The sequence below is a fragment of the Platalea leucorodia genome (assembly GCF_965183815.1).
Source record: "Platalea leucorodia genome assembly, chromosome: 6".
NCBI classification, from domain to species: domain Eukaryota; kingdom Metazoa; phylum Chordata; class Aves; order Pelecaniformes; family Threskiornithidae; genus Platalea; species Platalea leucorodia.
In genome coordinates this window covers 28,395,810-28,423,505 of record NC_138828.1, presented here as the reverse complement: position 1 = coordinate 28,423,505, position 27,696 = coordinate 28,395,810, and the positions used below count along the sequence as shown (strand labels likewise).

Sequence of the window (27,696 nt, the reverse complement as noted above, 5' to 3'; positions counted from 1 at the left end):
TTAATTGTCATATATTTATATTGTTATATAAATCGTGTGTATATATATGTGTGTGTGTGTATAAATATACATATACACACACACACACTGAGTAAAACCCTACTTCACGTTAAGAGTTTGTTGGATACCAGAAATATATATATATACATACACAGAGAACTTAAGATAGTAAAGATGCTTTTTATTTAAGTTGAAGATTCAAGTTTTAAAATTCCTTTCTTGTTTGTGACCAGCTGCGGTTAAATTAATAGAACTTAGAGCTACAAAAATTGCCCCAAGCTAGATGATCAGATGAGGTATACTAACTAGATAAAAATTGTCTGAGTTTGTAGCTGAAAAAAACTACCACCAGCATTGTTATTTGGGTAATTGTTGCATTACAGCAAATCTCACGATCATAGTCAATCTGTCAATTAATAGGTGGTCTGAAGTCTACTTTTGCAGTCAGCCTAAAGAATCAACTGCCAAGCAAGGCAGCATCCTGAGGGTTTCTAGTGACCTAGACCTTGAGATGATGGAAGTTCGTTAAAGTAGTCTGGTTGCTGTCCTTTCTGTGAAGTTCACATATTGCCAGTGCAGTCCTTTTCCAACCACTGCTTTCAGTATGGTTGTCCAGTTTAAATAAATAAACAACCGCAATTGAAATGCAATATGAAATGTGGAAAAAACACAAAGTAACAACAAGAAAACAGTATTTTAATTTCCCTGCTTTTATTAGAGACTTTTGCTGCGGAATCATGTGACTAAAATTCTTTTGCCACAGGCTTCTGCAAAATTGTGGTAATCATAGTGTGTTAAGAATTTTCAAAATATATTCTTGAAAGATTTGTACTAATTGTTGCTAAGTGACGGGGCTGCTGATTGTAAAAAAGGACTAGTGTTCATTTCTGCATGGGTGATAAGAAGGAAGTATTTAATTTTTCTGAGCTTCAGATATTATACCGTGAAATGAGACTCCTTGTCACGTGATGGCTAATCCAGTCATAATAGCTGGCGACTTTTGTGTAGACGCCAGGGTGACCAGCCTCCCCGCAGTTCTGACCCCAACTCACGATACCCCAGACATACGCCACATTCTCTGCATCAAAACAGACCAAGGGTCCTCCTGAATCACCTTTGCAACTGTCTATGGAGCCATCATAAGTACCTGAAGCAAAAGAAGAAATAAAAAGCAAAATTAAGTTCGTATACAAGCTAGCACACAAAACAGAGCTCAGGGGGTTTTTCAGGTCCATGTCGCTTCCTGACAGGTGTTTGCCTAATGGTCAAATTACTTCTCATTTCTTTTTAAGTGCAGGGCCTCTCTTTACATTTGTTGCTACCCCAAATTCTCCTCATTTGCTTTGGTGTCAGTGATGTGAGTCTTGTTTTACCCTGTGCAATGGAGAAGAATTCAGCCATTTTGCCTATTATATCATTAGAAGTAGGTCATAAAAAGTGAACAAAAGCGGGAGGAAAAGGTAAAAAGGTTTGTAGGCTGATTCCTATGGAAACGAAGCTATCATAATATGTGTATGCCTACGTGTCTGCCTTTGGTGTCCTCTCTACCCAATAATTCATTGGCCAGTTTCATCCGTACAGAGCTGTACGCAGAGGCAAAGGCCTCAAAATTATTTTCTCTACCAGCTTTATGAAAACGGGTGGGCAGGTACAAGAAGGAGAGCATGTGAATGCTGGGATGGGAGGGAGAGCAACTGTCTGTAAGTGCCTTCACAGCAAGGTCTCGGTCACGGTGTGGACTTTTTGCAACACCAGATAGCGGCCCTGAGGCACAAGCGTGTAGGATCCAGTGCTCTTTATAAGTTTTGGTGCCCACGGAACTAGTTGTTTGCAATTCAGCAAATATAGTGGTCATGAAAAAATGAATTAAGAGTGAAGGATGTGATATAAACAGAAACACTGCTACAGAGCTAGAATATGATTTGTGCTTTGTCCTGTATACTCAGTAAAAGTTTATTAATTTATAACACCCTTACTACGCTTTTCTGCTCGGTGGATTGACCTAGTACGAAGGAACCCATACTAAGCATGAGTCTCCAAGTTTTTAAAAATGTAACCTCTCTCTTGAATCTTTACGTTACTGAGAAAGAGTTTTGTGAACTTCTCAGAGTTGAAATTACTAATCCTATAAAACAAGATTTTATTGCCTTTACTCAGTTTAATTAATATTTGCTTGTATAACTAACTCCCGTGGATACTAGCCCCTAATTCCAAAGTTTGTATTTGCATTAGGGAGGGGAAGCTAACCCCAGGTACCCCTTTTCTGATGTTGTCCCATGCGATACTGTCTTTGTTCCCTCCTGGTAAAGTCTGATCGCTTGAAATACGTTGAAGATCAAGGAGATAAGTTATGGAACTTGCACAGTAGACAAACGCGGTATCTTATAGATGTCATGCTGAATTTATCACAAATGATCTGGCTTTTATATCTGGTTTTTATTTTTCTTGTTAAGTAGTTTGCTTAAATATTGCCTTTAGTTTTTGATTTAAAGAACAGTTGAAACTGCCCTGTAAGTTGAATACTCATTGCTCTCTTATCCACGTATTTGGTAATACCTTTCGTTACTTGAGAAGCAAAAAATGTGCATTCAAACCCCTTATTTTAGTAACAGGAGTGACAACCAGTTTCCTGGCCAGACTAATCTTAGTTTGAAAAGTTAATTGTATTTTTCCTGGGGTGCAGTGTGGTAGTAGCAAATGTCTAGGCAGATGAATAGTCACATTCTAGTCAACGGGACTACTAATGTGCTCTAAGACAGGCATTTGCTGAAATATGTTGCTGAATCAGAATCAAATATAGTAAAGGTAGGAGGTTCAGTGGCTTGTAAAGTGCTTGTGTATTTAGAAAACATAACTCAAATTGCATGCTGAAATTTGCCTACATAATCATAGAAACTTGTCATACTGTCATCTTAACTCTGTTTATAAACAGATATATAACGGTGGATGCATCTAGGCTCCAATGGCTAGCATTTTGCTAATGGTGATACTGTGGCAATCGGTTTATTGTCTTTCCCAAGGCTAAAAGATTCCCAGCCAGTATATCTGACCTTATAAACAGTGGGTTTGATGGTAGAGAAATTATAATAAGAAAATCGATGCTTGCCTGCACATGCCATTTTTTTAAAAAATCGTCCTGGATACAATTCAGAACAATTCTGAAATAAATTAACGTTGCCCCACTTGAGGATATATTGTTTGGTATAATCTAGAAAAGAAAAGAATAAACTTTTCTAAATTAAAAATGGTAAGTACATATTAGACACTTTTAATATCATAAATTGAAAGTTATATGTTTGCTTATCTCTACAATATAATCTTCAATATTATAAACCAGATACCTTAAACTGCCACTAACACCCCACACGAATTGCAGTACATTGGCCATATATTTCAAAATAAAAGCAGAGTGGTTTAATTGCAGTGTTAAATACAGTACTTTCATTTTGCAACATTTTCACCCTTTCCCTTTCCTTGTCTTCCTCAGTTTTTTCTTGTGTTTTCTATATCAAGGTTTTCAGACACTGAGAAACTTGTATATTGTTTTCTGTGAAATGGAGATGTGGCTCTGACCATCCTTGTTACCTTTTTTCCCCAATTCTACTCTGTCTTTTTGGGATGAGTGGACCAGATCTTGAAGATACAGGTTAACTATGTATTTACAAGGTTAAGGAGATTCTCTCTTTTGTTCTTTGTCCATTTGCTAGTAATTCCCAACTTTGCTCTTGCTTTATGGACTGCTACTGAGTACGGACAGGAGAAGCCTCACAACCAGTATGCTGTAGCTCCAGTGCCAGGCTGTAATCACAGTGATACGAAACAAATGCTTCCCAAATCTTTGAAAGCGTCATTACATTTGGCTTATCTGTCTCTGTGCAACATTCTCTGGGCTACATTCAAACACGGCTGAGACAAGATGTGCCGAGTTTCATAACTGTTGGCTGCAGCTCAGATCCCCTTGGGCAGGGGACAGAGGATGGGCTGTGACTATGGGCCACTCTGAGCTACTAGCCGCCACTTGTTCAATATTGTTACCAGGTCTCCACAGCTAATATAAATCTTAGATTGGCAAAAGGAACATTGCTTACTGTCAGGGTAGTTTTCAACCAGGGGTGTCCTCCAGGTCAATTTACTAAGTGGCTGAAACAGCAGAGGAAGCGGTACAGAAAAGAGAACCAACAGTGACAGCCGAATGCCGAACCACAGCCTACGTTTTCTGTACTCAGCCTCTTCCAAGTGCTTTGTGCGCAACTATTCTTTAGCCTTTTCAAAAGGAAAGCTCACCGCAATTAGAAAATGAGCGATACAAAGAAGCCGTTCTTGTCGTAAGCACTGAAGCAAATACCTTTCTCTAGTCCCCATCCAGAAACCTTGCATCTGTCACCAGCATGGAACATATGCTCTGACCAGGGGATACAGGCAGGTGTGCTGTACTTCAGGAAGCATTCTTCTCTGCCATAATCTTTCATCTCCAGCAGAGCAATGTCATTTTCGTAAGTTGACGCGTTATAATTTTCATGGATTATCACTTTTTTTACTTTGAAAGTATCTATCTCTCTGTCGTACAGTATTCTATCCAACAGTCCAACCCAGATACGGTACAGATTAACTCGACTTGCCCTGGAAAGAAAGAGTGAAATAAAATATGTTTTGGTACTTAACACAAGCACTGTACATTTCAACTAGCTGTAAACTTTTGCATTTTATCAAAGTTTTTCTAGAATAAAAATTCATATTATATACATATAGTTTCTTTCTGGACTTGATGTCCAGGTTTTTCTGAAGTATAGCAAATGCGAGGCAGGTGACACTTACTGCTGAGTACTGCAGCTAATACAGAAAACAATATTAAAGGCCAGCCTCTGCGTTTAGTGCTGTGACAACGAGAAAGCAGGCATTTATGCCTCTCCGATTTCAAGTGAAAGAACAGTGAGCAGATGTGGATGGGATGCTGGGACTGGCAGATATTCCCTGTCTGCTCTTGCTTGTTTTGGGGAATATATGACCCCAGGGACATTTTCAGGGAACAGATCCTGGACTTCCCCAAGGTAGAGACGGGGAAGAGAGGAGGTCCCTTGTATCTCCCTTTCAGGCAAAGTGGTTACAGTGAACCTTTCCTGCCTGCCTACTATCTGACTGAAGAATTCCATGTCTCTTCAAACTCATCATAACTTTTTCATCTTTCTATTCACTGCCAAAATATTCTACTTTCTCTGAATCTTCCCTGTTGTTAATATGGGTGAGTCAGTGTTTTAAATTGTTTTATTCTGTAGGCAAATAGGAATTAGCAAACACGTAGCTAAGAAGGGCAATAATATCCAAATCAATCTTTCTGCCTTGCAAGAAGAAAATAATTTCCCAGTTTGTTGTTTTTACCTGACACAGTGTGCAGCGGTCAGAACCCAACAGCCACCAATATAAACCCCTCCACAGTACACTGTTGCACCTTCACTGCCAGTTTCTGTAATTGCCACTTGCCAAGGGAATTCACCCTATTCAAACAACAAACACCCAAATAATGTGAAATCATAACAATTGTACTACTTCTAGTGCAAAAAGGGAAACACACTTCTTGGTATCACCTCATCTCCTTGACTATATCCAATTTGAAATAAAAAATCTGCTATCCAGAAACTGTGAATTGGGCTCCATCTGATATAAAGGATATATATTCTAAAATGCAGTAATTTCGTTCAGTCTTCTGACTTTGTGCGATGCCTCTTTCCCTCCAGCTTTCTGTCATGAAACCCCTTGTAGCCAGAGAAACAGATGTAGAATCTGACCTGGTATGATCAAGTATAGCATTTTCGACTGTATTCTGTTTTAAAGGTGGAAATTTAAATTCCATTTTGTCAGAATTGTTATTTCTAGCTATAGTATTAAGTATTTTGCTGAATCATTTTCAATGTGTACTTGTACTGTAATGATCGATTTTGCAACTCCATATTTTATTTTTAAATTGTGCTTCTCTTTACTTTTGTGCAGTGCCATACCACTACTGCTGCAAAACATGAAATTCGTGTTGTAGCTGATTTTGTTATTTCCGTACATTCTAATGGAAAGACAATAATGCCCATTTAAATTGATGCTGAATGAACTCCTAACTGGCAAGGTTTGGTTTTTTTTTTTTTTTTTTTTTTTTTTTACCTTTTTTGCAGTCTCTCCACCTACAATTCTTTTCCGTCGAGTTAATGTGTGATTTGTAAGACCGCAGTGTAGTTGGGGAAGACGTGTCTTTATCATTTTTCTCTCTTTAACAAAAAGGAAAAAATGTGTCTCAGAATTCAGGTATCCATTCTCTCTATTTGGAGACAGGTTTATCTTTATCTTGAAACCTTGAGTGCTGTGAATATGCCAGTAGCTGAAGTAGCAGGAAAGCAAAGACCAAAAATTTTGGCATCTGTTTTTGCTTTGAAAATTGCTTATGTCTTAGCATCACATTACTTCTCTTCGTTTTCCACTGCTGCTTGCATTCAGGCAAAGAATTTTAAAGCAGTTCACCTAGATTTGCTGAGAGTTTACCTCTACCAGTTGCCAAAACATGCAGGTGTGTGTCCTCAGCCAGGATGAATTATTATGGCATTCTTGAAATTAGTGGAAAGCGAAACAAGGAGTAAGCACCAGAGTGTCTATTACAACGTCCAAATATCTGAGCGTTCTGGATCTGGCCAGCTGGCTGGTAGCTAGGAAGCCACTAATAAGAGGGTATGCTGTTGTTTTTGGAGGGTTCGTTACACTTACCTTCATCCATACTGTGATTTTCAGCACCTTTGTCTTTGCCTGTAGTAGAATAAGAAAATACTAAAAATATTGGCAAACATTTAAATTTGTTCTATTACATGAATATATGTTTGTGTGCCAAAATTGTGGTACACATTTTAAGTACGTAATGGCACACCATTTCACATGGACAGCAATACTCTTTCAGCCTGGTGCCTGCTGTCTCCTTTCCTGCTAGACACTCTTTGGCTGCCTCAGCCTACAAATGACCTACATCCAGTAGATACTCATTCGTAACTACATGACATCGACTCTGCTTGCCATGCCTAGGGAGCCCTTCTGCAAAGAAACCCTGAAAAATGGCCTTTTTTGGGGTTTTGATCTCTAAAGTGATATCCCATTCTTCTCCACCAGGAAAAAACAGAAATTCCTCCTCCTGCCCCATCAACCTTTTGGAGCTTTCTAAAGCCCAAAGGAGCATTAGGTAACAGGATTTTTTTTATTTTTTTTTTTCAATTTAGATGATGCTGTTGTGTACTGTGTGCCTCCTTTAACAGGATAAGGGAGGGTATTCAACATAAGAGGTAAATTAAATGCTTCCTGAATCTTGTTTTTCAGCTTTTATTCAAACAAAATGCCCATTGAATTCAGTTCCTAAATGGACGTTGAGGATTGGGCCTGTTCTCATGTTACTGACAGTAATGTTTACATTTAGAGTTCAGTTTACCCTTACCAATTACCATTTACCAATAGTGTTTACTTTTGGCTTTAGACTTTGTCTCTTGTCAGAGCAGGGAAAAACATTCTCATTTCAAAACAAAACAAAATCTTTTGAACAGTGAGGGGAACAGCACAGAAGAATTATTGTATTGACAAACTAGTCAAATTCCTCATCTGTGAGGAAAATATTCCTGCCTGCCCTGTCCATGCTTTCCTCACAAGTAGGGGATACCAGTTCGATAGATGGCCACATAAGCAAAAGACATAATCTGCCTTAAGTCTCCTAAAACATCATCTGTTTCTTCCTTCCTCTAGTTTTCTTACTATTCTTTTCTAGAAGGAAAGGGAGGAAAATTATGTAACCTTTTCTTCCTACTATGCATAACATAACATTGGGAAGACTAATTCTTGCATGCATTTTGGGTTTGCTAATCTGCTGAATAATTTAATAATATGCTTTGTGTAGTCTCTAGTTAGTTATAATTGAGCAGAATGAAAGGAAAGAAACAAAAACATCGTTCAGAAGGAGACCTGCACAGAGAACTCGAGCTTCATCCTCTGCTGTGAGGCAGTCCACTTCTTTGTTACAGACATTCTTATTTGGAATACAGATATTTGACCGACAGTGGAAACTGTTGCCTCTGCACTCTGTAACACAGGAGAATGAAAAATGTTAATCACAGGATCATATGATTCAGCAACCTCACATACTTAGAGAGCTTTTTAAAATATAAACACAATATAATATCCATGTTATGGGGGACTTGGCTGTTCATAAAGAGGTCACAAAAGCAGGCTCTGTAAGCGTAAAACAAAATGAATACTTGGCTCTCCTCATTTTACAATCTTGACGTTTTCAGACTTAAAAAATGTGGATCTCTGTTACCAGTTCAGTACTGTACTTCTAGGCTTGGTATCGCTCCTTACCAGTTTCATCCACAACACATGCCCACACTCAACCTCAGCCAAAGGACCTCCAGTTTTGCCAGCGTCACTGATCATCTCGAATGAGGTATTTATGATGCTTGGGTCAAATTTCCCCCCGCAAAATCTGTCCAAGCTGGCTTTTGGTTGAATGAGCTAAATGCCTAAATGCAGGGTTAGGAATCAAGAGTCCTATTTTGAAGATACTGGATTTAATAACTTATTTCTTCTAAAATTCTTGATTATATGAAATGTTATTATAAACTTAAGAATGCCCTTCCTTTTAACTCTTGTGATCGCTTTGTATATTACCAAAAGCAAAGCAGTTCTTGAATTTATGGCAGGGGTTTTTGAGCTACTTTATAATCTCATGTCAGTCTACTATTTAAGGATACATGTCTTTAACAGAAAATAAGAAAGTTCTCTAAAAGTATCCAGATATCCCAATACGATTCAAAGACCACTGAACTCAGTTGAAATACTTCTTTTGATTCCAGGAATCATTGTTTTCAGCCCATACAGCTGAAACAGCACTATGTTGGTCAAGTGGAATCTGAATATATGAAGCCACAGGTATTTATTATTTTTTTCTAAAATGCCTGTGACTGTGTTTCCACAATTATCAGATTAAATTTACTGACAATTGTAAAACTACAAAATTAAGGTTATTTAGGGGTAGTGATGGGATTTGTAACCCACATTACTGTTTGGCACCTGAAACCCAACTTCTGAAAGTATTCTCCTGCATTCAGGTCATGCTAGATCCATTCCTTGTTTCTAATAAAAATTGTTACAGCTGGAATTGCAGATGCTGAAAGAATGACTGCTGATGAAGAAGCAATGTGACAGGAACTGTTCACAGATATTCTATGGATAATTTTGCATTAGTAATAAATTTAAGAGAGATCTTACTTTGGTTTAAAGATAGTTCAGATAGTTCATTGGAAAAACAGTGTCTTTGTTTAATTACTATTGATTTTTCCCAACTAAAAATACATTTTCATTCTAATAGAGCTCTTTTTTTTTGTATCAATGTTTAACAGCCTCCTAAATAATCTCATTGTATTTCCTCATCCTCTGAGGAAATCCACATTCTCAGAGATCACTTGCCTGCTTCAAAAAATTATATTATGCCTACTTTTTTTGCACTTGTGTATGCATAAACTATGGTTTGATTGCTTTAATGTAGTGACTTATTGGAAAAGAGACTTTAGCTGTTACATCAGTGTAAAAATTCTTTGGGGGTGGTTTTCTGCTGAAATGATTTTGAAACAGCTAAGAAAATTGTTACCTCTACAGCACAGTTCATCACTTAGGTCTCCACAGTCATTGATTCCATCACAGGTTTTATTCAGAGAAATGCACTTCTTGTTGACACAATGAAACTCACCATCTGAACAAGCTGTGCAGCACGATGAAAATGGAGTTAGTGTGGAAACGTCTATAGGTTCACAACTGCCCACAGAAATATTCTGCTTGCGCATTTTATTCTATCAGCAGTTTGGCCTATCAACAGTGGGCACTCTGGGGCCCAGGAATGTATATAGGAACCTTTTTTATTGTTTTAATCGCCTTCTCATCAAGTTTTCAATGTGACCACTTATTTTCCTCCTCCAACTTGCAGTAGCCTGGCAAAAGGGAACTTTATTTCTTCTAGACAAGGACAAATCCAGAAATGATGGGTTTGAACCCACTGTAAGTGATTCAAGTGATTAAGATGATGGATGTTCCCCCTCTAGAAGAAAGTCATCAAGAGTCTGTGAACTCCTACTTCTGTGGCATAAGAAAAACCTGAGACGATTCAAAGCTCTCCTTACCAGCAGCATCTCAGGCTGATGCTTATCAGTGCCAAAGAAAGCCCACTACAGAGCACAGAAAGCTGTTAGAAGGCAAAACAAGGACTTGATTCCCTTTATATCAGTGAGAAACTGAGGAGTCCCAAAACTCCCCAGAAGACATGAGCAGTTCCGCTATAGTCATGCTTGTCTGGCTACAGTGCTGCTAGTGTCCTGACTGATCTCCCTCATAGACAAAGCAGTGAGTAGAAGGCTGTCACCTGTCTCCTCACCAGTTAACTCGGGAGAGACAAGACTTGTGGGATCCGGTATACCTTGGGACCCTTGGAAGGGGTGGGGGAACAAACAGAACCATGGGTGATGTATATTTACTTGTGGGAAATATCTGTAAAAATACTTTAGGAGCAACAGTGATTTTCTAAATTCATAAACTCAAGACTGTCTTGACTCAAGACTGCCTCAGTTGTCTTAAAGTCTGCAAAAGGGTTATTTAAAAAAATCGAAAGGTTTCAGTGCAGGTTTGCTGTGGCTGAGAGTTCAGCAAACTAGGTCCTAATTATTTAAAATAAACTTAAAATGTAAGAACCCCAAATAGATAGAAAACTAAAAAACCTACTAACCTCTGAGATTTTCATAGCACTGGAGGATAACAAGTCCCTCATTGCTGTCTCTTGATTTCATCTCTATGTGACATTCAGCAAGACTTGTCTCTAGGCCCCTGCAAGTTATTTGCAGACAGTGCAATGAATTTAAGGCAGATTCTGTGATGCTGGAAGTGGCTTGGTAATATTCAGCACCTCTGTGAAGACACAAATAATAATAACAACAAATTATATCATTTCACAATGGATTGTCCACTGCTTTTATTGTTTAGAATTTATATGATTTTCCTCACTGTTAAAGAATTTTGGTCATGGCTAAGAAAAATGGAATCCTCTAGGGTTAAGTAGGAGATGTTTACTTTGGAAGAAAAAGTAAAATGAAGTGCTAATTTTTGCAGGTTGCTGCATAGAACTGTAACTCTATGACAGTCACTGTGTATCACGATGGATAGAAATGTCTCCGTATGTAGCAAAACTTGTAAGCTCAGATCTCTCTCTCTGTGTGGACACAGGTGAGCCATAATCTGGAAACAGTCCTGCATGGGGTCAAGTATCTTTGATGTCATCAAAACCAATGCACATTGAGGAAGCTCAGGTCACTGCAAGGCTGAGATTAATAAATTTTATCTCCCTTGGTTTTACCTGAGCAGTATCCTCCTAACAGTGTATGTGTCCCCTACCTTAAAGAAATATGGATCGAGTAAATAAATTAGTTATTTAGAGGCTTACAGTGGGACTCCAGGGCTGAATGCTCTGTCCTAGGACAAACCCTTCTCTGCTATCTAAAGAGATACTGATCAGGACTAGGAAATACTTGCTTCTCACCTAGAGGGGACAATTTAGGGCACTGCAATAGCGTTTTTAGTCTTCAGGTAGGGCTGGGGCGGCAGCCCTACCTGACTAAGTTAAATTAGTTGTGTATGTGTAAAATTATTATGTACAGGATATAGAGTTGACTCTTTATGAGGAGCTGAATGTGCAACTCAGGTCATCAGCGTGGTCGCAGGAAAAAGAACAAGCTCTGTGTGGCTTCAGCCATCCCTGGGGCTAAAGCAATCAATGGCTGCGGGGGCAACGGGTGAAGAAAAAAAAACGTGTTCTGGTTCTTGTTAGTCTGGCTGGTGCAAGTGGCGAAACAGAGCTGTTTTGCCCCGTTGTCAGCTAGCATAAGAAACTTTTCTCTGCATACAGGTTATTGCTCAGAGCTGCTTGGGGATGGTCCATCTATGCACTTTCCCTTACACAAACTTGAGAGAATATCCCTGCATTGGTCTCCAGTTTTATTTTAGAAGTAAAACAATTATGTTTTGTATAGTTGTAATCTGTAATAGAACATAGAAATTATGTTTTGGCTTTCACTCTCAGGTGTCAATTTAAGAAGCTTTATAAGAATAGTGTAGCCAATACGTCGTTCATGAGTTTTCTGTCTTAACTGTTGGCTGACTGACTGATGCTTATGGAAGCATCGCTACTTTTTCAGATCCCTTGCAGTTATCCAGAGATATATTCCCCAAACTTACGTACAATTCAAAGCCAAGGTGCTTGCAAGCCACGTTTGCTTCATTCATAGTCCACTCACTATCACATACAAAAATGTCATTGTTCTGATTCACAGGTTTTACTCGAAGCAAACTTGAATCTCCATGGCCCAGAGAGATTGAAAATGTTTCTAAAAAAAAGAGAAATAAAAAAAAAAAAATCCCCAAAGAAAATCATACTATATAGATGTATCTAGGGGAAAGACAGTATGGAAACAAATCAGGACTAATTTTGTATTGACAGCCAAAGTTCATATGGAAAGAACAGTAGATTGGGAATCAGAAGCTTCAGGTATTATTTCTGATTTTTCTGAGGATTGACACTGTGGCTTTGAGCCTGCCAGTTTTTCAAACTATACCAGTTTAAGGACGAATGAGGGTAGTGGTTCCTACTGCGTAAGAGTACCTGGAGGTCTACCGAGGAAAGGTTGCATCTTAGTATAATGACTTTCCTTAGTGGACTTTCAATAACCGCCAGTAACACTTCAGGTAAGATGGCCAGATCCTGCTTCTGTTACCTGCGTAGCAACACTTCTGCTGTTTACAGTGGAGCTAAGGTCCTCAGCTTAACTTGGTGAAGCCGTATAGAGAGCGCACCAGGAACACACGGAGGCTCTCCCATCCTTTTCAGTGGCATAGGCAGAATTGAATTTTGCCACCCTGAGGGTGATGGGCTGAGCTGCTGCTTCTGTGGGGAAAGGGAGGAAGGGTACTGGGACAGAGACTGGGCGGGAGAGCGCTGGGCCGGGCTTGGTGCTCCTGCTGCGTTCGGTGGAGGTGGGGCTGGAGGACAGGTAGGAACAGCAAGTGCTGCTGCTAGAAGAGGCCACCCGCCTGGTTAGCAGGAGCCATTTCTCCCTGCACTCAGATGGAGGTTGAGCTGACAAAGCAGCTGGGCGCAGCCTAAAAAGCAGGCGAGAACAAACGGCTGCTTGTCAGCGCACAAACCGTCACTGGTTTGCAGGGCCTTCTGTTTTGATGAAATCCACGGTGCGAAGATGGGCGAGGTCAACATGGCTTACATTCTCTCCATGCACTCCCAAACACGCCTCAGCATCTCGACTCCGTTCCTTGGACTCTCACTCCTGTGAGGACTGTCCCTCTCCAAAAGATACTCTCTCTGCTGATGCTCTCAGCAGGCCCCCTCCCGCTGTGCCTCCCGCCACAGTCACCACCCTGCTTGGAAACCTTTGAACTCTTTTCTGTGTCTATTTCTTCCCTTTCCACCTGATGATTTGAGCAACCTACCAGCAGCAGGGAGACCTGGGCCTGCCAATCCCTTTATTTTTATGAAAATCAACAGATACTGCCCATTTTCAATGACTTCTCATTTTCTGTTTCTGATGTTCTTACGAGCGCAAGGAAACGAACAGACTTTCTGAGCTGTAAATAGTAAGCATCTCCTTGGCCACAAATGACTGCTAAATTTTGGAAAAGGAGGTGTTAATACCTTCAGACATGCATTTTCCCTTGTGCAGGAACTTTGCTGCGGGATATCGACACTCATAGCTCTTTAGGTGACAGTAAGTATGGAAGAACTTTCCATTGGTAGAACAAACTGAAGAGCCATTCTTCGGGCACTGGTAAGGAAGCTTACAAAGGCATTTTCCCTCCACACATCGTTCCCATGGGTGACAAAAAACTTTCTGACAGGACTTGTGTGTGTACCGGTTGCTTAAGCATTCTCCTATGAGGTACGTGTCTTGCTCAGCTGGCTTGGCAGGCTCAACCAGCTGAAACTGGTTTTCTTCAGCATTAGATGCTGCATTCTGCAAGGCACAAAATAAAAAAAAAAGGAGTAAGACTAGGAACTGCACCAAGAGTTCTGCAGATCCCTTTACTGACCTCAAGAAAGCGTTCATTCATGAGCCTCTTCCTATCTTACAAGTACAAAGGTGCTAAATATAATTTATAGTGTTTATTCCCTTCTCTTTGGCCACCTCATCTTTCTCAGTTTTTCTGATTTTTTTTTTTTCTTTTTGGATCATTCACCTGGTGTGATCTTCACTCTTACCAGTCTCCCACAAACTTTATACTCTTTACTCTTCAAACATCAGCTGAAGTGCACAGCAGATTATAAACATTTTTTAAGCCAATGGTTTATAACACACCACAGCAACGGGACTGTAAGCAAATCAAAACATAAGGGGACTTAAACACCAGAAAAATAAAAAAAAATAGCAACTGTTTTTTTTCTGAGACTTTTTTATTGGCTTGGTTGGCTTTGGGTTTAAGTATCACCTGTAAATATTTATGAACTACTTAGAAGCAAATAAATCTAAAATTAATGATCTGTTTCACCATGCAACTGCTGAAGTAACAAGTATCTTCAAGAAATTTGAAAATTAAGTGCCCTTCCTTATCAACTCTTTTCCTGTATCTTGCACAGCAGTGGATTTGCCGTCTGGTTGCTGGTCATCACTGGACTGCAAGTACAGATTCTGACCCTCCGTCCGACTGCCGCTAGGTGAGTGACTCTGCACCTGCGCTTCTGCAGCGCGCTGGTGACTTTGTTGCTGGCCGAGTGCTTTTGCTTACCAAGATGCATGGGTAGGAAGAATGTTGAAACATGAAAAATATATATGGATGGACTTTGCATAAAAACGGGAGAGAAAAGTTAGTCCTCCAAAGTGATTTATCAGCTTTGACTGTGTCAACTGAATCAAGAGAGCTGAAGTTTAAAGTTCTCGTGAAGAAATCCTGGCCATAGTCGAGTCAGTGGGGATGTTGCTGGGGCAGAATTTAATCCAACAAAACCTCTTTTAACGGTTGTATAATCTTACTAAATTCTTCCTGCTGTTCTCAGGTCAGTAGAATCCAAACTGTGAGCCAGATCCGGCTTGGCCTAACTCCCATATTGTACTAGGCATTTCTCCTGAATGGGAACAAAAGGTGCTGATTTTTATCTAAGGGTTTCTCTAAAAGACTTGGGGCATGCTGAACGCTCAGCCCAGACGGGCTTTCTGGGACACTTCTGCCAGAAGAGATTCCGCAACAAGCCTTCAGGCAGTACGATACATGCCACGGTAGAAGACTATAATATCATTTCTCAAAAAAGGGGGACAGGGAAAATTGCAGCACCTTTCTGTGGTCAACCATGCTTGCAAATTGGGTTTAGGATAGGATCATGATTAAAATATTTTCCAGAAGCCTGTTAGCATAAACCCCAGATAGAATCAGCACATGAAAGAGAAATAGCAAGCTTCAAACATTCGAGCCAAGCTTAAACAAATGTATGAAACACAAATACTATGAAAGGAAACTTAAAAAAAATCAACTGGTTTTGCTTTTATAACAATAAATGGCTTTTAAACTGTTTTTTTTAAAATAAATTACTGCTACCACAATAAAATAAACTCTTACCTTTGATCCACAAAAACAAGGGAGAGACAAGAAAACCAAGAAAACTGGGACCACTCGCATGATGAAATTTTATCTCTCTTTGCTGAAAAATTCCTCTGGCTGGGATTCTTTTGAATGTCAGTTGTTAGATTTGTGTTTAATTTTTAACCGTTAGTAAAATATTTTCAAGTATGTTTAGAAATAAAGTACAGGAGCTTCAACTATTAACTGATAAATCTGATCTCTCCAAAAGGATCCCGCCTCAATTTAACTGGTTTTACTGTAAGTGCAAGATGAGATAACAAAAGTAAAGCCCTTGAAGTAAATGATTAAAAGGAAGCGCTTATTAAGGATACGCACTTCCTTTCTTTTGCCAGAGGAGACCGATCAAATCATCACGCCGGTTCTCCCGATCGTAGGCATTCATCTTTGCCAGATTATTGTAAAAGATAAATGTGTTTTTATGTAAGAGAGAGATGTGTCTTCATATATATGGAGAGAGAAACACCCCTATCTACGTGACGTCCGTTATACGCTCAGCTGGATGACAAGCTCCTATTGCGCGATTTGTGTAGAGAATTGTCAAGTATTCGACAAATGCTTGAAGCACTCTTCCGAAGGCCGGTGCCCAGGGAAGCCTCACCGCCAGCCAGCCGAAGCGGACCGCCGCTGCCCCCGCCGCCGTGCGGCCCCCCGCCGCGGCCAGGGGGTTGCCGGGCGCGGCACTCGCTCTCCCGCCCCGGCTCGGGGGCTGGCAGCACCCAGCGGGCACCGCAGCTGCCACAGCCCGCGCCCCGCGCTGCGGGCCCCGGGCGCCCCGGGCCCTCGGGGCACGGGCTGCGGGCGCAGAGGCGGGACCGGCAGCGCCGGACGCAGGCCGTGCCCCGCTGCCAGGCGGCTCCCTCCGGCAGCCCTCTCATGTACACGGGCAATCCGTACTTGCGAGCGGCGCGGGTCGCTGGCCCGCCGCCGGCCCCCCGAGCCAGCCGCTGCCCCGGCGGCCGCCGCCGCCCGCTTGGCGGGCCCGCAGCTGCGGCGCCCGGGAGGATCCCTTGCTTTGGGCTCCTTTTGCGACGGTGCCGCTCGGAGGTGCCGTTTCATTTACGGCAGGCAGCCTCGTTTCCGGCGGCGTGGGCGGTTGCCCGGTGGCGGAGCGCGCGGCTGACGCAAGCGGCCGGCGGCGGCGGCAGGGTCGGCGCGCACGTGGGGGTACGCCACGTGCGACGAGGTCGGGCTCGAGAGGCGCGTGGGGCACGCGGGAAGGGGGACGGAGCCGTTAGCGGCCGTTGGGCCCTTGGTCGCTCCTCAGCGCCCGGGGCCGCCGGCGGCCCTCCGGCCCCGCAGCCCTAAGGGCCGGCGGCAGCCCCGAGGGAGGGCCGCGCCGGGCGGCGGGCGGGGGCCGGGGGGCGCGGGGGAGGGCGGCCTTCGCGGGGGTCCCCGTAGCCGGGCTGTCGGCGGTGCCCCGTGGGCCCTGTGAGGTGCCTGGGAAAGGCGCCGAGTGTGTCCTCGCGTTGTGCCGCTGCTGCGCGGGGCTGGAGAGGGTGACGTTCAACCCTCATACGTGTGAGTGAAAAACACGCCGGCACTGCTAGTCACTTTTTACAGGCGGGCGTTGCAGTGGTTGGCATCTTAGGTGTAAACTTGATTTCTCATGTGCCTGCATGTTTTTAGTGAGGACCGAAACGCCTAGCCATTAAATTAACAAACAAAGCTGTCAGGAGACTTTAATCTCTACAGCAAATCAAATGTGAAACACCTTTTACATCTTAAACAACTGATTTTTGTCCGTAATTTAGGAGGTAACAGAGAATGTCTTTTCGTGGAAGAGGAGGTGGAGGAGGAAGAGGAGGTGGCTTCAACCGTGGAGGAGGTGGCGGTGACAGAGGTGGCTTTAACCGTGGTGGACGAGGTGGCTTTGGACGGGGAGGTGGACGAGGAGGCTTCAACAGAGGCGGATATGACCAGGGGCCTCCAGAAAGGGTAGTTTGTAAGTTACACGAAGAGATTATATTTGTTTAATTTAGAATGACTGCGCCAGATCTTTAGCTTGTTTGTTCTTTATTTCAGTATTGGGAGAGTTCATGCATCCGTGTGAAGATGACATTGTCTGTAAATGTAAAACAGAAGAAAACAAGGTGCCTTACTTTAACGCCCCGGTGTATTTGGATAATAAGGAACAGATTGGCAAAGTGGATGAAATCTTCGGACAGCTGAGAGATTTTGTATCCTTCAAAAGAATGTGTGACGTACAATATTTGGTTTTTAAAGGTTGATTGATTATTAAGTGGAATTTCTCTAGGATTTTAAAATAGTTCAAGGCTTGGCTACCAGTTAGATGTGAACAGTCACAAGTCTAGCTGCAGCTGTTGGTGTCAGGAGGTCCCTCATTCACATTAAGCACGTATCTTAAAGCTTTTTTAAATATGACAGAGTACCTTACATCAGACGGAGGTTTTCAGTCAGTACCAGTACCAGCAGGTGTCTTTTGGATCCATGGTGGTGTGAGATGTTACTTTTCTAGCTACCTGACCAAATTTTCTGGTATTGGCTACTCACCTATAACAGAGTTGGATCAAGGGTGTGAGGGTTTCTTTGTGCATTAGGGGACCTTGCTCATGCTCCAGCTTATTACTTAATTATAAAGATGAGTTTGTGCTAGAATGTCCTATTGCTCATTGTCCAGCTTATTAAGCTGCTGATAAAAGCGGCTTGTGCTAGGATGTCCTTTTGCAAAGCAAGTTTGTGGAGACAGAGGCGCTGGGTCCATTCTGTTGTCACTGCCAGATTGACAGAATCCGTGACAAAAGCGAGACAACTCAGGGAGTAATCCCATAACATGGCAGTAAGACTTACCCTGTGTTGCTTGGTTGAGCATCAGTAACTAGCTGCATGCATTTTCCTCTCCCACATTAAATGTGAAGTAAAATGTACAGGTTTAAATCACTGTCACACTCTGAATGTATTAACTTGCAGATTTACTTTTTGTATCAGAATTATTTGAATTTCAGAACCTTGTTTTCTTCCTACAATAACACGTTAAGAAAATATATTGCTGGATTTTGCAGGTCCTTGCTTCCCCATTTAATCTTGAGTTTTAATTAACCAGAGCTGGCCAGCAGCTCTTTTTGATCTTAGGAACGGCATACCAAAGTCCTTGCATACTGGAGAGCCAAAGGATTCGTACAAGACTGCACGTGGCGTTACAGAGGGTGTCTGCTGCTGCACTGGAGGATGAGGCTAGGCGTGTGGTTGGTTGGTCCAGCAGTCCCTGCTGGCTCTTACCTTTCCACAGCCGGGCGGTTGTACCACCCAGCAGCAGCAGCACTAGCAGAGCCCCTGCAGCCTGTAAATTGTTCCAGATAAGCCTTGAGGTCACCCTGGGGCTAAAGGGGTCTGCACTTGCTGTATGAATTTGTTTCTTTACAATTATGTTTTATGTACTCTTTCCACTGGTACGTTCTTCTTTATGCCTTGATACATGGAAGGAAAAAATTATTTTACCACAAAATACCATATTTGTAACTATGGAAAAAAAACTGAAAAAAAAAAAGAAATAGTTTCTCCTGATCTTCTAATTGCCATTTTTCATATGCGGTGATGATGTTTAGCTTCATTTATAAAATACTAATTTAGAAAATGTCTGAATGTGCCTTTTATATAATAATAAAAATCACAATTTCTAATGTTCTATTCCTGCTGTGTTCCTTAAAGAAACTAACAGTATTTTTCAGTGAAACTGTCTGAGAACATGAAAGCCTCTTCATTTAAAAAAATGCAAAAGGTTAGCCAATCTCAATAACAAAATTCTACTGTATGTCATCAGATAAATCTACTCTATGTCATCAGATAATAAAAGCTGTATTAAGTTTTTATTAACTTTAAAATCTAGTTGTCCTTTGTAAACATAAATGTTCCTTTCCTCTTTTCGCTTTTGTATCTGCCACTTTCTTCCTTCACCCCACCCCAGAAAAAAAGATGTAAGAAATGAACCTCATGCAAATATCATCTATATTGTAATAACTTCGTAACACTGTGATTTATTTCTTGCATGCTTGCTTTATATGGCTATTTGCAGAGGATAATTTGACATAAAGTGTTAAGACCAAATTGTGGATATTTGTCAAGGGAGATAGTAATGTGCTCTTTAGCCGTGGTATTTTCAAAGCCTAATGGAACTCTCTCCCTACAGTTTTACATTGATCCGGCAAAGCTGCTACCCCTTCAGAGATTTTTGCCAAGGCCACCTGGAGAAAAAGGTGCTCCCAGAGGAGGTGGTAGAGGAGGACGTGGAGGAGGAAGAGGTGGCGGTAGAGGTAAGATCCCAAGAATGGAAGCTGCAGAATGTTGGGGTTTTTTGGTTTGTGGGTTTGTTTTGTTTTGTACCCAAGGCGGCCTTTGGGTACTTGAATATCAACAGTTGTATTGCAAAGAAAAATGTTACGCATATTGCTGTTTGATGACTCAATGGAAGAGGCAGTGATGTCTTTCCAATGGCAAGAGCTAGGCTTCTGTAGGTAGCTAAATAACAGCTCCAAAGCACAGGGAGGAGAGTATGCTGATTTATAACAAAGACAGAAAGTGTGACTACTAAGCAAGCTTGTGGTAAAAGGTTGTAGATAATACACACTCAAAACTGTCAGTGAAAGCTGAATTTTTAGTATATTCTAAAAATCTAGTTTGGACAAAATACTTGAAATGCCGTGTTTGAGAGAGGGGTGAATGACCTGGTAGATCTCATCCTTGCTTGCTTTTTGAACATCGTCTGTGATGCACTCCTCAGTTAAAGCTGAAGTTAATTTTTTCTTACGTTGCAGTTCCTTGCTTCTTCTCCCTACCCTGCCCCTTTGCAGCGAGGCACAAGTGTTTCAAAGGGTTTTGTTTTGTTTGTTTTAATGCTCTGTTGAGTTGTAATTAATTAATAATTAATTAATAATTAATAGTTGTAATTAATTTTTTGCTCTCATGAAAGAAGTTTATCGTGGACTTCTGTTAGTGTCTTTAGTATTTTGGACATTGTATATCAGATCTTAAACAATACCTAAAATGCTGCAGATGGTCCCTAGAAGGGACAAGGTACTAGTAATTGACCGAGGAACATCCAGCAATTGACAGTTTCTGGTTTTTTGTTGTTGTTCTTTTCCGTTCGGAAGCTGTCAATGAAATAAGTTGTTACGCATAGCAAAGAATTTATATGCTCCTCAAAGTGTAATTTCTTTCCTATGTTTAGGAGGATTTGGAGGAGGAAGAGGTGGAGGAAGAGGAGGAGGATTCAGAGGAGGAAGAGGGGGAGGAGGAGGAGGATTCAGGGGAGGAAGAGGTGGTGGAGGAGGCTTTCGGGGTGAGTGTGCCGTTTTTACATTTCAGTAATAAGAATGGCTCCTGATTTCTAAAGCTTTTAAATACTAAGCAGAATGTTGTATGTGTTAATCTCTTATAGATGTTTATAGTTTTATGCAAAAAGTTTCTGTGCATCACGGTAGCTAGTTTAAACCGAAGCACAGTATTCTGCATTTTTTGATGCTTCTATTAGACCACACTAGTTTTTTGCATTCAAAAAGGACTGTGAAAACAGATAATGATGATAAATTATTTTATTCTTTCAACTCATTTAGTGTTATGTATATAATTTACTTGCTTTAAATGCATCTAAGATGTGAATTGTTCGGTGTATTTTTCTTCCCTCTTAAAATAGGAAGAGGATATTAAAAATGGAACCACGAATATCTCCCCACTGTCTTACCACATCATCTGCAGAAGTGAAGAACAAGGAAGAACTTCTGTAAAGGATCCTGAAAAAGTTCTTTTTATGAGGAACTTGAAGCTGTAAAGGGACGATTATTTTTACACTTAATGACTGTTGATCAACACGAGGAGAGCGTAGCCCCAGGCAAAGACTGCTCAGAATATACTTGAACTTTTTTAACTAAGCCAGGATTCAATGTTATTCTTAAACTGTTTTTTTTTATGACAAGTGACGTAGTCAATGCTTGACTTCATGTTGGAGTTTGGAGTAAACAGTCAATTGAAATGTTTTTTCAAGAAACCCTACGGGTTCACTACATGCACACTCGTCAGTATGAACCTGTTACCTATGTGTGACTGATCCCTTCGTTCTCAGCCTCTTTTTATATGGAATCTTCTGGGTTGCTCTAAAGTGGACATGTCGTTTAAACAACCCTTTGTGAACCTACAAACTAAACTTCAAAATTTTGTGTTGATAGAATTTTTTTATACATAATAACGTATAAAAGGAACGAAAGATAGCAAAGGATATTTTGTGGATTTTTCTGTATCAATCTTAATGAAAGGCAAAGGCATTAAGACATCTTCTTCTTAGAAGCTGCTATCTAACGAATAAGACAAGGTTAATACTATTCTTAAGTCACCTAATTGTGTCTAATTACACTGATATTAAAATTGCTAAGGGCTTTTAACTGCCCCCACTTCCCCCTTAGCCTGTTTCTCTTGAAGTTTTGGTGTCCTGGCACCACACCTCTGTGGTGCTCTGAGCTTGCATAGGGCTAAGATTAGATAGCCCATGATAGGGCTCCTCTGCACACAGTGCTTTCAGTTAAGTATCGCTTAAAAAAGGCATGAAAAAATCTGCACGAGTCTTTGGTCTCTTTAATTGGATGTATTATGAGGATGTGTTGAAAAGCTAGTAACTGTCTCTTCTTAAGGATGGAGGAGAACAGGGTGCCTCTCTACTCTTTAACTTTGGAAATAAAATAAGAATGGAAAAGTAGAATCATCCGGAGCCAGGAGTCTGTTCACAGACTCTCCTACCAGAAAGTATTTTGAACATCTTGTTCAATGTGGAAAGAAATACATTTCAGAATTGATCATACTGTTATATTTTTTAATTAAGGAATACAGTAACGGGCAAATGAGTTATACTAGCCTTCTGCTTAACTGAAAGAAACAGCCCATTTGTCAGCACCAGGATTGAACAGTTACTGGTCATTTTAACAAACGTGACTGTTAGTTCGAATAATCTCTGGAACAAAGCTTGAAACAAGGTAGCAAAACAAATGTTCAAGAACTCAAGTCTGAACAGATGCTGCATAGGATAATAGATAAAAATCTTCAGCTCAAAAAAAACACAAAGCATTGGAATTTCTGCTAGATCTGCTTTTGCGAGAAGAAACTGAGTCTGTTCAACCCCAGCACAACCAGGAATTGAGGGATACTGATTATTTTTCTGGTATTGCTGCAGACTTAACTTTAACCAGATCAGTTAAATCCAGACCTCTGAAAATGTTTAGACTTTTGTTGCTGTGTATTGCTAGGCCTAAGTGACTTAGGGCTCTGACTTGAGGCATTGCAGAATTGCCCTTTATCTAGACAAAATCCTATGCAAGTCATTGCATCTCTGGCACACCACATTGCAGTTGAGCAATACCAACCTGCAGTGAAGCTGAAATTGTCATTACTTTTGTCATATTTGTAATTACATCCTCTGCTGTGCTGTATTTCTTCACTGATGCCTCGGTGAAGATGTGGGTAGCTGACTTAGATCTTTCCTTATTCTTCTGTCTTTGGAAGACTAACATAACACTGTCCTCACTCTTGGACCCAAATTCGTGATCTGCTTTGCTATTCTCACTGCATGCTTTCAGGACATACTTTTTCCCAGGATATCAGAAGACTGTACTGCCATCACCTTTCAATTGCATGATGTGATAGCTGATGTTTCGAGTGCATGAAGTACCATCTTGCAGCCTAGGACAAGAAGCGTATGCTTTCAGTCTCACAGCAGATGGAGCAGTGAGTCAGCCTGAAGCCGTTGCAAGGCCAAAACAAAGACTTCTACTTCTGTGTGCAGAGAGGTTAAAGAACAATATCCATTGCAGCGCTAGAGGAAAGATCGGACTCTTGATTACGGGTAACTGGATTGCAGTCCCAGCTGAGAAATGCACGAGGAGCATTATGGCATGCCCTACGCATACAAACAATGTTGGATGGGATTAACACAAATATCCAGAGAAAATTTATAATCTTAGATCTTTGTGGAGGTTGTAGGACGTTCAGGTGCTGATAGAAGAACGTCCTTAGTAATTGGGTGTGAAATCAGCTGCCATATGAGAAGGCAGTGTTCGGGCATGTCTGCCGTGTGGTGATGCCTTTTTTTTTTTTTTTTTTTTTTTTTTTTCCCTTTTCCCTTCCCCATTCTGGGGAAATACTGTGTTTGGTTGTGGCAAGGCCCAGTCAGTCCCTGTTCTGCCTTGTCTTCTCTGTGCCATGGCATGATCCTGCCCTCCTAATGCAAGTAGTTTCTAACTGTAATAGATGAAAATTCAGTGTCTTAATTTTTTTAAGGCAACATGTCTTGTCTGCAGTCTAATGCTGCAGTGAACTAAAATACAGGTTCTCTAATTTTATATGTCACCTTCCTCTCTGTCTTGAACTTTTTATTCAAATCCTATCTGTGATTCTGTCACTGTGCTCCTGATCCTAGTAAGTGAAGTGTTTGAGTTTTATATAAGTGCTTACAGATATCCTAGGCTTGTTCTGGAGAGAATAGGAAAGGTGAGGTCACCAGCACCCTGACAGAAATAGGTATGTTGGCAGAAATGGGAAGTTACAAGTAGCTTTAGTGTCGGGGAAAAAAGTCACAGTGCAGTCTGAAGTGAAGGGGGTGGGGGGAAGTGGCAGTGGCAGTGTAGGCTCTCAAAGACAGTTCAGTGTTCCCTGGATTTCCCCTCACTGGCAGCCTTTGGGGCAAATGGCTGGGCCAGCTGAAGAACTTCTCACCTGCCACCCGCTCCAGCAGCGCAAAGGGGGTTGCTGGCCTGCAGTACTCCTCTGAAGTTCTGGAAGAAGGTAGGCTCCAGTGCACCCCACAGGGCTCAGCTTCTCATCCAGGAGACAGTGGTCGGGGTGTCACCTACCTGTCTCCTTGTCCACTTGTCACTGTCTGCACGTGCTCACTGTTGGCAGAGGCAGAGCATTCAACGACCTTGTCCCGTTTTCAAAATGTGGTGGCAAGTGAGTATGTTAGCCACTGCAATATTTGACCCGGACATAGGGTCTGGCTTTCAGCTGATTTTGAAAATGACAGCTGGTAAATCACTAGGATCAGATTGCTTAAAGGTATTTAGAAGACCTTGAGCCTTTTGTCCTTGCCACGCTAAAATTCTGGTTTTCTGTCTTTTCTGTGTGGGACCTAAATCCTTGCTAAACAGAGGGTAATACATGGAGGTGGATCGTAAAGCTGAAATTGTTATCCGTTGAGAATGGCCCCTGGATTCCTTCTTGGAGGGATGTTTTTTTCTCCCTGTGTTTGCTGTAGTTTCTGGGATAGGATGGTTCAATATAGTTCATAGATTTGCTGTGTTACTTTGACAGAGAGATTTGATGAAGTGCAGGAAATAATTGGGATATTTTAATGTATGTCTGCGGCACTGGCTGTGGTAGCACAGAAAGGATTCTCTCTAGCACTGGTGTGAAGTTACGGACGTTTGCCTGAAGCAATGCTGCTTAGTCACATGCATACTGGTGCAAAGTTATTTGCAGTTGTGCAAAGCATTGTCTTGGAAAGAAACGTTTTTGTCTTTTAAAAAAAGCATAGGTACTGCACGAAGTATGGAAAGTGAAAAGTTTTGTGGAGTTACATTTTTCAGGGCATTTTCTTCAGTCAGCTGAAAATCTCTTTAGTTTAGAGTCAAACTTTTCTAATCAACAGTTTAAATCTAGCAAGAGCCTCTGTGAAGGAGGAAAAAAAGGTAATTTATTAATTTGTTTTCCATTGGGTTTGAATCATTTGCATCTGTTTGTGAAAATAAGATTAAAGGGAAGTTCTGCCTTACAGAGCCCTCTAGTGGTGATGTGCCTAATAAATGGGGAAGGGTTTGGGTTTGGTTTTTTAGTGTGGTTACCACTGAAAATAGGAAAGAGGTTTTGTTTTAGTTTTGGTTTTGAAGTTTTAAATTTTTTTAATGCAAACGGTAAATTTTGCTACTCTCATCACTTGTGGGTTGAAATATCCTTTACATATAACTGAAAGCAACTTGTTAAACCCTGTAATGAGTTTTGCATTGCCCCCTATCTATACAGATACCTACAAATTGAAGAATGGACTTAGACAGAAATTGCGTTTTATTGCTGCTGATCTGGGACAAGTGAGAAGGAAGAGCATCACTTGAGGTTATAAAGTGTCCCTCTGACACTAGTAATATTGTCTGTTATTGGAGGATAAAAACAGCCTGAGGTTTTGGATTTTTTTTTTTTTTCTTATGCCAGTTTTAAAAAGCAATGTGGTAAGCCATATTTTATCTGGCTTAGGAACTGTGATTCCAACTTTCTGGATTATTTGTATACTTTAATATTTAATTCCTTGCTTTATCTTTTTGGCTTTGTTTTATGAACTGCAGTGTTGTAGAAAAAATACTTTTAGGTTAATGATAAGTAATGTCTGCCTTTAATTTTGACTTTTTTGTCTCAGTTCCTGTTGCTGTAAAATTAGCCAAATTTAAGAGAAGAGGAGAGAGAGACAACATGATGGTACATAGGATGGACTGCACATAGTAGAAACTTGCATTTTAACCAACAAGTACGTATAAAATCTGTATGGTCTCATTAACTGCTGCTCTAAGTCTGGAATCCTATCTGAATAAAAATAGTAATGCTTTGCTTTTCTGAGACATTCAGCATTGCAAGCTCTGACTTCTGTGGAAGCTTGCAAGATCTGAGATGCTTTTGAAAATCTTGCCAAAGTTTCAGGGGAGGAAAGCAAAGATATCGAATTATCACTATGCTTTTATCTTTCGAGGCAGGACTATGGGGCACTAGGGAAGTGGCTTCATTGCCAAACAGATCATCTTTCCTTTCAGAACCCTCCCACCCTGTTCCTGCCTAATCCTCTTCTGACAGGAAAAATACCATAATAATATAAGTACCCTGAGAACTGTAAGAGGGAGTGTAGATCTATGGCATTAAAAAAAAATGCTTGCTCCTGGAACTGTGACACATGATTGTCTGTAGTAGTGATGACTAAATGTTGTGACTGCACAAGTTTTATATCAAAATTTTCGCTATGTTTAGATTCAAATGGGTGAAAGATGCAGGATGTCTGTTTTGGAAAGCTGAGGAGCGGGGGGGAACTCTCTATGAGTGTTTAATGGGCTAGGGAAGGGAGAGCTCTTCAGGTATAATTCCTTTTTATGGGATGGCTATGTTCCTCAATACCGCCTGCGTCACTACACCCTTACTGCTGCTCAGAAGACACAGCCCTAGCCTGGGAGCCTGCTTGAGCTGCCTGTGAACCACGTACAACTGAAGAACCACTGGTTGCTCATCCTTGTCACTTTTATACCCAGTATGAATACAAAACTGGAGGAAAAACTGTATGAAGGGGAACTGGTGGAAAACACCTTCTCTGATTGCTTATACTGGTACTGCATATAAGCTCTTTGGGCAAGGGTTTATTGCAGCTAATATTTATGCAGGATTTTGTAAAAGGTCTTTACTTTGGTGTGCTGCTACCTCATCATTGAAGAGAAGAAAACATAGGCTGCTGCTGCTGAAGGCTTTGGAAAATGCCTAATAATTTTCTGCCCAGTAACATGCTTTGGAAAATTTGCCCGAAGTAACTTTACATGTATGTGTTTGTGAGAGAGAGGGTGTTCAGACTTGTAAGGTGTATTCAACAACCATTTTCTGCAGACCAGGCTATTTTAGAAATGTAGCAGTTGAGTTTTCTGAAAGTCGTGCTTCGCTTTAGAAAATACTCGACTGTGTTCTTCTTGTGTCTTGTGTTTGTGTCAGCTTGAGAGGTTAAATCAAACTAAGAATCTTGAAAAAGTAGGTCTTTAAGGATTTGAAGGGATGGACTTTACAGTAAGCGTATCCTGCTTTTTAAAGAAATTGACATTTACGTCTTTATGTTGTGCTGCAGTTTTGTGTGTTTGCTGTGATGAGGGGAATTAATTCCGAGCCAGGCTGATGACCGACTGACCTGAGCCAACTTTTGTTGAGGTTTCCGAAGCATTGCACAAGAGGTTTGAAGGAAAAAGTTTGAGGGCATGTGACAGTTAATCTCTTTAGCAGTAAGAA

At 41.0% G+C, this 27,696-nt stretch overlaps 2 protein-coding genes across 4 annotated transcripts; one reads left to right on the top strand and one right to left on the bottom strand.

Moving 5' to 3' along the window:
• Window positions 1-770: 770 nt before the first annotated feature.
• CFI (complement factor I) lies at window positions 771-16,307 on the bottom strand. 2 transcript variants are annotated; one of them, XM_082315317.1, is made up of 12 exons: window positions 15,664-16,307; window positions 13,751-14,069; window positions 12,287-12,431; window positions 10,781-10,959; window positions 9,656-9,766; window positions 7,972-8,088; window positions 6,742-6,780; window positions 6,148-6,251; window positions 5,377-5,492; window positions 4,346-4,620; window positions 3,107-3,208; window positions 771-1,147 (listed from the first exon to the last, which is right to left on the bottom strand). In XM_082315317.1, exons 1-12 carry the CDS (start codon window positions 15,721-15,723, stop codon window positions 930-932), a joined length of 1,785 nt encoding a protein of 594 aa, XP_082171443.1. In that variant the 5' UTR covers window positions 15,724-16,307; the 3' UTR covers window positions 771-929. The 2 variants fall into 2 exon arrangements, with proteins under 2 accessions (XP_082171443.1, XP_082171442.1); XM_082315316.1 differs by lacking the exon at window positions 3,107-3,208.
• A 469-nt stretch (window positions 16,308-16,776) lies between these two features.
• On the top strand, window positions 16,777-23,197 carry GAR1 (GAR1 ribonucleoprotein). Of its 2 annotated transcripts, none has more exons than XM_082315002.1 (7): window positions 16,777-16,870; window positions 17,439-17,629; window positions 17,710-17,864; window positions 19,364-19,423; window positions 19,832-19,955; window positions 20,870-20,980; window positions 21,335-23,197. In XM_082315002.1, exons 2-7 carry the CDS (start codon window positions 17,452-17,454, stop codon window positions 21,346-21,348), a joined length of 642 nt encoding a protein of 213 aa, XP_082171128.1. In that variant the 5' UTR covers window positions 16,777-16,870; window positions 17,439-17,451; the 3' UTR covers window positions 21,349-23,197. The 2 variants fall into 2 exon arrangements, with proteins under 2 accessions (XP_082171128.1, XP_082171129.1); XM_082315003.1 differs by having other exon boundaries at window positions 16,799-16,851.
• The last annotated feature ends 4,499 nt before the right edge of the window (window positions 23,198-27,696 follow it).